Source organism: Schistocerca nitens, chromosome 11 (assembly GCF_023898315.1).
Source record: "Schistocerca nitens isolate TAMUIC-IGC-003100 chromosome 11, iqSchNite1.1, whole genome shotgun sequence".
NCBI classification, from domain to species: domain Eukaryota; kingdom Metazoa; phylum Arthropoda; class Insecta; order Orthoptera; family Acrididae; genus Schistocerca; species Schistocerca nitens.
In genome coordinates this window covers 122,765,706-122,775,869 of record NC_064624.1, presented here as the reverse complement: position 1 = coordinate 122,775,869, position 10,164 = coordinate 122,765,706, and the positions used below count along the sequence as shown (strand labels likewise).

Genomic DNA, 10,164 nt, shown 5'->3' with positions numbered 1-10,164 from the left:
ACTACCAACCTTTATGTGGTATTCGTATTTGTTGGCTTCAACTCTCAACTGAATTATCTATTTACAGTATAATCTAGAGCTTGCATTGTGCTGCAGATCAGTGTGTTCACAATCAAGATTTTGATACGGGTGCTAATATCACAGTAGCTCACTGAATCTCTCACATAATATGCACATTCTGCTTCAATAAAAGGTAGTAAAAATTACACCATTTATTCTTACAGTATAACTTTATTGTTTCACATCCAAAACTCAGAAACCCACAACAAATGTCCACAATATGTTTACATATAGAAGGTCCTGGGTTTGCGGACTGAAAACTTGTTCATGAGGTGGCGCTGCTGGATCCTCTTGGGCAGTGGGAAGCGGATCTTTGAGTCGTGGAACTGCTTCACCTGAGGTCGCCGGCAGTTTGAAGCCTTTACCTGCTCCACCTTGATTATCTGAGAACAGGAAATTAGCCGTTAAAGAAATGCAACAGGCTAAAGTGAACTTATGATGCAGCTTTTTCATCATTAACCACTGTTGATAATTCATTACTATCATTTGTAGCCAATGGGAATCACTCTGTCTTATAATCTTGGTTGTCACAAATATTTGTTTTTCCAACTATGCCACAATTTCATGGTGGTCGTTAGTTTGGGGGCAAATAGCTCAGCTTCAACTGCAGCGAGTGAAACAGAACACCCTTAATTTCATCTATTAATCATAGGAAATTACTAGTGAGCAATGCCATTGGCTACCCACACCTGATTCATGGTCCCTTGTGTTCACTTCCAGTCATTCATCATGCAAAGCATTAATAACAATACCATTCAACAGAGAACCCGTGGTACATGATAAGTGCACTTTTTCCAAGACATACTGTAGATATATAACTAGCATGAACTGAAAATACGAAGCTTGGAACTTTAATAGTGGCAACTATCTATTTACAGCTCCTACAAAATAGGTACGTGTTTCAAAGTTTTAGTGACCAAGAAGTCACCAGCATTGTGTATAAACTGTTGCCAGCAATGTGGAAGTCATAGGATACTCTTAGCACTGCCAGCTATGTTGACAGTTTGAGCAGTGTGGTCTATTGCCTGACAAATTTGTAGCAGTTCTGAAGCTAATGCTGTGAAGTGTTTCCTTCAGTTTAGAAATCGAGTTGAACTCACGAGGGCTCAAGTCAGGGGAGTGCAGTAGGTGGTATAGCACTTAGCAGCCCCACCAGTCAAACAAATCAGTAACAGCTTGCACTGTACGTGCTTGAGCACTTCCCTGCAAAATGACTAGGTCCTGCAGAAAGTGTCATCACTTCTGTCTCTAAGCTGGTCGTAGGCTGTGTTCCAAAAATGAACAGCACAGACACAGAAGTGACGACACTATCTGTAGGACCTGACCATCGTTTTGCAGGACAAAAGTCAAGCGCGTACAGTGGAAGCTGTTACTGATTTGTTTGACTGATGGGGCTGCTAAGTGCTATACCACCTATTGCACTCCCCTGACTTAAGCCCTCGCGAGTTCAACTATTTCTAAACTGAAGGAAACACTTCACAGCGTCCGCTTCAGAACTGCTACAAATTCATCAGGTAATAGATCGCGCTGCTCGAACTATCAACACACATTGCTGGCAACATGTTATACACAATGTTGCTGACTACTTTGAAGGTCAGCAAAAGTTAGAAATACGTATCTATTTTGTACAAGCTGTAAATAAATCATTCCCAGCTTAAGAGGACAGGCAGGAGATGAGTCACATAGCCAGCCAGCCAGAACGAAGAACCCCCACAATGTAGTGAAGTAGAATCTGAATCAGTACTACCAAAAGTTCAATGATCTGATTCAAAATGCAACAGTAGCAGATGTTTCTTTGAGTAGCTCTTCCGATCACATTTCCACAAATTCTGCTAAACGCACACAGAAATACTACTTTCCATTGAATAATCTTTAGTTATCAATACAAATACCAACCACACATACCTTTTTTTTAAATTTAGACTTCTTAAAATGTCATTTTAATGCTCTTCTGTGTATTTTATAAGTGCGAACAACACATTCGTACTGGTAAAAAAGAAAGTTCTATCTTACATCTCAAAATTCATCATTCTAGTTTGTCTTTGTCAGAAGTACCATGACTACTGTCACAAATCAAGGACTGCATATGTCTAGTAAAAAGCTGAACAGCATTGGGAAATTGAATGATTTCATTTAACTTAAGTCTGAAGATGAAAAACACTAAATCATTACAATTAAAGTAAAATTTTACATCTGGAAATGTTGGAAACTGAAGCTGCAGTAAGTGGAGAAATAAAACGAACAGGAGAAGTTTGACTTTGACGGGTATTACACCAATGTTAGGTTTCAAAACAGAGGAAGAAAAACTACTTATTGAAAGCAAAGATTCATTTAAACAGACTCCAATGTTCAAAATTCCATTACATAATTAGGTTTAACCTTAGATACAAGAAGACCTTTGATATAGCCAAAAGATTCTTCCTACGGGACATTATTATTAAATAAGAATATCCTCTGTATCTGTGTATGCCAAAAAGTTTATACTGAGGGGAGAAAAATAAAGTACCTGTGTACCAACTACAGAACAGTAATCAAAATTATGGCTTATTCCCCGTACTTTAAATATTTGCATGGCTGACAGAGTGGCAACTCAGACCAGGCTCGCAAATTCAAATAAATGAAGGCAAACTCTTAAATACAACACTGCACAAATTATTAATTTCTTACTTCAGAGATGTATTACCTTCCACAGGTCTTTGAGTGTAACATGAAAATATCAGTGAGAAAGAGGAAGCCTATAGCTTATAGAGGCAAATAAGCAGCAGGAGGAGAAAAGAAGAGGTGACTTCACAAATTAATGTAGTTTCAGAAAATTCAGAACCGAATTCTCACCAAGATCATTTCATACAACAAAACTTTTTGCCTGTGAATTCTAGTAGACCCTAAATCATAGCTCCACTGCACTCAAGGCGAAAGTAAAGGTGCACACAACAGTATCCACAGCAGCTGCATTGAGTGCCAATGTTAGTAATGACTTGCGTGATGAAAAACTGGAACTGAATACATGCCAAGAAGGCTTCCTGTAAGCGACCCGTGAATAGGTTGGCGTATGAAGGGGCCATCCTGGTACCCATGGCTGTTCCCTTTAATTGTTGGTATGTCTGGTCTTCAAAAGTGAAGAAGTTGTGGGTCAGGATGAAGCTGGCTAAGGTAATGAGAAAAGAGGTTTTAGGTAGGGTGGCAGGTGATCGGCGTGCAAGGAAGTGCTCCATCGCAGCGAGGCCCTGGACGTGCGGGATATTTGTGTATAAGGAAGTGGCATCAATGGTTACAAGGATGGTTTCTGGGGGTAACAGATTGGGTAAGGATTCCAGGCGTTCGAGAAAGTGGTTGGTGTCTTTGATGAAGGATGGGAGACTGCTTGTAATGGGTTGAAGGTGTTGATCTACGTAGGCAGAGATACGTTCTGTGGGGGGCTTGGTAACCAGCTACAATGGGGCAGCCGGGATGATTGGGTTTGTGAATTTTAGGAAGAAGGTAGGGGTGCGGGGTGTCGGTGGGGTCAGGAGGTTGATGGAGTCAGGTGAAAGGTTTTGTAGGGGGCCTAAGGTTCTGAGGATTCCTTGAAGCTCCGCCCGGACATCAGGAATGGGATTACCTTGGCAAACTTTGTATGTGGTGTTGTGTGAAAGCTGACGCAGTCCCTCAGCCACATACTCCCGACGATCAAGTACCACGGTTGTGGAACCCTTGTCCGCCGGAAGAATGACGATGGATCGGTCAGCCTTCAGATCACGGATAGCCTGGGCTTCAGCAGTGGTGATGTTGGAGTAGGATTAAGGTTTTTTTAAGAAGGATTGAGATGCAAGGCTGGAAGTCAGAAATTCCTGGGAGGTTTGGAGAGAGTCATTTTGAGGAAGAGGAGGTGAGTCCCGCTGTGACGGAGGACGGAACTGTTCCAGGCAGGGTTCAATTTGGATAGTGTGTTGGGGAGTTGAATCATTAGGGGTAGGATTAGGATCATTTTTCTTCGTGGCAAAGTGATACTTCCAGCAGAGAGTACGAGTGTAGGACAGTAAATCTTTGACGAGGGCTGTTTGGTTGAATCTGGGAGTGGGGCTGAAGGTTAGGCCTTTGGATAGGACAGAGGTTTCGGATTGGGAGAGAGGTTTGGAGGAAAGGTTAACTACTGAATTAGGGTGTTGTGGTACCAGATTGTGTTGACTGGAATTTTGAGGTTTTGGAGGGAGTGGAGCTGGAAGTGGGAGATTGAGTAGATGGGAGAGACTGGGTTTGTGTGCAATGAGGAGGTTGAGGTTTGCTGGAAAGGTTGTGAAGGGTGATTGAGTTGCCTTTCCGGAAGTGGGAAACCAGGAGATGGGATAGTTTTTTGAGGTGAAGGGTGGCATGCTGTTCTAATTTGCGGTTGGCCTGTAGGAGGATGCTCTGAATAGCCGGTGTGGATGTGGGAGAGGAAAGATTGGGGACTTTTATTAAGGATAGGAGTTGGCGGGTGTGTTCATTGGTTGAGTTGATGTGTAGGTGAAGGATTAGGTGGGTGAGGGCAATGGATTGTTCAGTTTGGAACTGGTATAGGGACTGATGGAAAGAAGGGTTACAGCCAGAGATGGGAACTTTAAGTGTGAGGCCTTTGGGGGTAATGCCAAATGTCAGACAAGCCTGAGAAAATAAAATATGCGAGCGTAATCTGGCTAGGGTGAAGGCATGTTTGCGGAGGGAATGTAAATAAAACTTAATGGGGTCGTTGTGGGGATGTTGTGAGGGTGACATGGTATTAGAAGGTGGAAAGTGTAACATGAGGTTGAAATGAAAATAACTGGAGAAAGTAACTGGAGATCTGTTGCGAAAAAAGGCGAAAAAGTATTGGTTTAAGCTGGGCTATGTTGATCCTGTGGTGAACTTGGGTTGGTAGACAACGATGTGCACAAAGGTTAGGTGGTTGCGTTGCCGCCAAAACACGTTAAGGGATGGAGAAATTCGGGAAAATTTCGAAAAAACTGCTAGTAAATGTATTAAAAGGCGTGGTTTTGTGGTGGCAGATTATGAAAATGAGGCTAACAATTGTCTGGCGAAGTAATAATGACGTTAAAACCCGTGGGAATCTGCTAAAAATTATCAGTGATGTGCGAAAAACGGAAATGGAAAGAAAGCGAAAGTTATCAGAACTAGACGCAATGGTTGTTTAATAGGTGAAAGGAACTGTTTGTGGACTAGACACGGTGGATTTTATAGCAGCGGTAGTGTTGAAAGCGGAAAAAAATTTTTTTTTCTTTGTTATGGTTTGGAAGTGGGTGATGTATTGTTGAGTATATATAGGCGGGATAAAATTGTATACTAGATTACGGTAAAAAGGAGAAGGTGAATACAAAGTGAAACTACTGGCAAAAACAAAAAGAGAAAATAAGACGACAGAAAAGACTGCGAAATGCAACAGTGACAATAACAAATGTAATTGTTGGGTTCAAATTAATGATATGAATATAATAGAAGGAAACATTCCACGTGGGAAAAATTATATCTAAAAACAAAGATGATGTGACTTACCAAACGAAAGCGCTGGCACGTCGATAGACAAACACAAACACACAAAATTCAAGCCCTCGCAACAAACTGCCGCCCCACCAGGAAAGACGAAAGGATGTGGGTTTTAAGGGAGAGGGCAAGGAGTCATTCCAATCCCGGGAGCGGAAAGACTCACTTTGGGGGGAAAAAAGGATAGGTACACACACACACATATCCATCCGCACATCCGTCTGTGTATGCGCGGATGGACATGTGCGCGTGTGCGAGTGCACACCCGTCCCTCGGGTCGATGGACACGCGGACAAGCAGAGGCATGCACGCGGAGTTCGGGCTTTCGCAGCAGACTGTTGCCTCGTCGGGGAGGGGGGGAGTCGTTCCGGTCCCGGGAGCGGAGGGACTTGCCTTGGGGGGAGGGAGGGACGGGTGTGCACTCTCACACATGTCCATCCGCACATACACAGACGGGTGTGTGTGTGTGTGTGTGTGTTTTATATATATATATATATATATATATATATATATATATATATATAGAAAGATGATGAGACTTACCAAACAAAAGCGCTGGCAGGTCGATAGACACACAAACAAACACAAATATACACACAAAATTCAAGCTTTCGCAACAAACTGTTGCCTCATCAGGAAAGAGGGAAGGAGAGGGAAAGACGAAAGGATGTGGGTTTTAAGGGAGAGGGTAAGGAGTCATTCCAATCCCGGGAGCGGAAAGACTTACCTTAGGGGGAAAAAAGGACAGGTATACACTCGCACACACACACATATCCATCCACACATACAGACCAACAGAAGGAGGAAATAAGACGACAGAAAAGATTTCGAAATGTAACAGTGACAATAACAAACGTCATTGTTGGGTTCAAATTAATGATATGAATATAACAGAGGGAAACATTCCACGTGGAAAAAATATATCTAAAAAGAAAGATGATGAGACTTACCAAACAAAAGCGCTGGCAGGTCGATAGACACACAAACAAATACAAATATACACACAAAATTCAAGCTTTCGCAACAAACTGTTGCCTCATCAGGAAAGAGGGAAGGAGAGGGAAAGACGAAAGGATGTGGGTTTTAAGGGAGAGGGTAAGGAGTCATTCCAATCCCGGGAGCGGGTAAGTCTTTCCGCTCCCGGGATTGGAATGACTCCTTACCCTCTCCCTTAAAACCCACATCCTTTCGTCTTTCCCTCTCCTTCCCTCTTTCCTGATGAGGCAACAGTTTGTTGCGAAAGCTTGAATTTTGTGTGTATATTTGTGTTTGTTTGTGTGTCTATCGACCTGCCAGCGCTTTTGTTTGGTAAGTCTCATCATCTTTCTTTTTAGATATATTTTTTCCACGTGGAATGTTTCCCTCTGTTATATATATATATATATATATATATATATATATGTCCTTTTTTCCCCCCAAGGTAAGTCTTTCCACTTCCGGGATTGGAATGACTCCTTACCCTCTCCCTTAAAACCCACATCCTTTCGTCTTTCCCTCTCCTTCCCTCTTTCCTGATGAGGCAACAGTTTGTTGCGAAGGCTTGAATTTTGTGTGTATGTTTGTGTGTCTATCGACGTGCCAGTGCTTTCGTTTGGTAAGTCACATCATCTTTGTTTTTTTATATATATTCAAGGATAATCTAAACATCAACCCATTACAGCAATGGTATTTTTATGCTGAGCATTTGCCAGCTTTGGCACCTCAAACTGTCACATTAGAACCTAACCCAGGCTTCTGGCTACCAGAACAACTAGTTCTTTCCATTCACACTGTAAACCATGTAATCAATTTGTATCTTCCATCAAAACAAAGCATCAGGTTTAGTGGTTCTCACTGACTATCATATACAACACCCAGTTGTCTGACACCAACATCAACAAACTGTCAACATCAGCACACAATGAAAGAGTCACAGGCACTGAACACACTAACGTTGTTAACAATCTGTCAATTTTTTTAAAATAAAAATCTGACAGTACTGGGGAACTTTTATGAAAGTTGGAGTGTTATTCTAGTTTTTTATACAAGATTTTGCAGAGATCTATGATCTTTTAAAACAAGCCTTGAATGCGGTAACATCATAGCATTATTAATGACAATATTACTCAAATGTTTCATAGCATGATTAGTAACAAATGGTTGTTAGGTGGTGCTCTACCGAAAGGACTACTGCTGCTCTCTGGCAATCAAAGGATTCTAAAAGCTGACAATCAACCCAATACAATTATACAAGTATCCTCACCTGAATGGAATGCGCTCTCGCTCTGTGGCGAGCGCCCATATCCCGATAGCACTGAGTGACTGCACCAGAGACACTCAGGTCCCTGTACTCACGGTACATGTTGTGGGTGCCAGATCGGGAGTCATAGCGTAACCAGATACCAAAGTTCTTAATCTTAATTGGGGACTTCTCAGGAATCTGTAGGAAAATGAGTCATTAATACATGCAAATTCATGTCGAATAGTAAAATCAAAACAAAAGATAAACAAGAATCCCAAATGGCAATACTTGACTATGCAACGATCAAAATAAAAAGCAGATTGTCATAATTGTTTGCAGGACAGCTACCAGAGCAACAAGTAAAAATGAGCTTGGTCACACTTTACATTCTATTCACTATCGGCATAGGCCACTGCTCTGCTATACTGGGCACCAACCATTACTCTGTAATACGACAACTGTTATTCGCTTTCATTTACTCTTGGTGCAGCGTGTTTATTTTGTGTGACACTGCCCTGTAACTAGTTGGGAAAGTGCAAAAAAAAGAAATGTCTTACCATCCTGCTAAGCACACCCAATCAAGAATGTTAATGGGCAGCGTGTGAGCATATCCTGAAGGGAAACGCTTAGCTGTTGCTGCCTCAGCAATATTATGTGCGCACACACCACTCACTCCCATCATTAACTGTCAATCACTGTTATTTTAATCATTTAATCAGAGTACAATCGGTGTGGCTTTATCTACCTTAGTCCTTCACTTCTGGAAATTAGATTCCCTAACCCATTCTTTGGGGTGCCTATTTCTTTCAGAATACAGAACTTCACTATATTTCCTCACACAATTTATACGAAGATACTAATAATTTATGAATTTATTCATTTCATGAATTTATAACCAACAAGTACAGTGGAAAAGTCTCAGTATTTGAAAACCAATGAATTTACAAGTAAAAATAAATAGTTATGACATGTGTCCGATCATAAAATTACAGGACCAAGTTTCCAATTACATAAATGTTATGGATTAACACATCTTAAGAATTGGTGCATAGATGTACATCATTTATCAACGTGTGCAAACAACTGCATACACATTCTTGTCTTGCACTTCATACTTCTCACAGAATACAAACTTCACCTTAGAGTGTTATCTGCATAACATGGCAGAAATGGGCAATTCTTTTCTGACCTAATTTCCTTGCAAATGCCTTGCTGCAAACACACAACTCATCAAAGACGTTTAAATGTTTGACTGGCAGTAACAGCATGCAAGTATTAATGTGGGATACTCTGCTTTAAACAGTAAGGACCACTTGTAAAACAACACCTATTACTGTTCACCCACAGAAGCAACACTTTGCAAGGAGCTAGCGGAGTTCCATCTCACCTGCTTGATTGATACAATTTCCCCAGTGGTCTTCTTGAACTTCTTTAGTTGCCGCAGGAAATACCAGAAGCGGGATTTTGCGACAATGGAATCTGGTGCAAATATTCTCATTTTGTATAGTGGAGTCACCTTCTGTTTTTCTGATGGTAACTTCCGGCCGATAACCTCAAATTCCTTCAACTGTAAACACCAAATAATTTTTGTTTTAGTAGGTAGATTACTGAAATACTGAATAACATTAACAAGGTTGCAGTCACCAAAAAAAACATTTGCACACTCAACACAAACTGCATGTCTATGAAATAGGTTAAAAATATTTTTTCACTGATGGATCGTGTTCTATAGACTCAAGTGTATATCATAACAACTTCTTCCACACGCTGACACTGCTGCCGGCGTTATATTCACTTAACAGACGTGTTACTATGACTGATACCAATATTAGGTTAGCAAATTAACTATTACATTACATGTACCACGTCAATCTCACAAACGAATTTTTCAACATATTGTTGAAACAGTCATGATAATTGTAAAAATGTCATTATTACCTCTCCCTTGGCTTTCATTTTCGCCTAAATACGCGCACGTGTATTCCCAATCCAATGGCAACTCCGGAAGGACCCTGTCTTTGGACGCAAGCACCTTAAACAAAGATATTATCATGGTTACTGTCGAAAAATAATCGATTAAGATTTTCAAATCGAGTTTATACCATAGAAAATTTATACAATACAAAATTTCACACCTTTCAAATTGCAAAATTGTGTTTATGTTCAACAAAAAATTTAGTCTGAAATTCAGATATGGGTTTACAAAAGCAAATATTTATTGAGAGGGGAAAGAAGTGCTGTAGAGGAGTGACCCAGTATCACCTTTTACTAGATTATTTCTTTATCTATTAATTTATTGTTAGAATAATTCAAAAAGTTTGGATGAAACAATTTCAAATGTTGGATAAAATAACTTATCGGGAGAAAAGCAGTAAGCGATATCGAAGCTG

The 10,164-nt window shown here is 40.7% G+C and overlaps 1 protein-coding gene across 1 annotated transcript; it reads right to left on the bottom strand.

Moving 5' to 3' along the window:
* Nucleotides 1–211: 211 nt before the first annotated feature.
* LOC126213299 (60S ribosomal protein L18a) lies at nucleotides 212–9,846 on the bottom strand. Its single transcript, XM_049940975.1, has 4 exons — nucleotides 9,713–9,846; nucleotides 9,162–9,341; nucleotides 7,796–7,972; nucleotides 212–443 (listed from the first exon to the last, which is right to left on the bottom strand). Exons 1-4 carry the CDS (start codon nucleotides 9,728–9,730, stop codon nucleotides 285–287), a joined length of 534 nt encoding a protein of 177 aa, XP_049796932.1. The 5' UTR covers nucleotides 9,731–9,846; the 3' UTR covers nucleotides 212–284.
* Nucleotides 9,847–10,164: the final 318 nt, after the last annotated feature.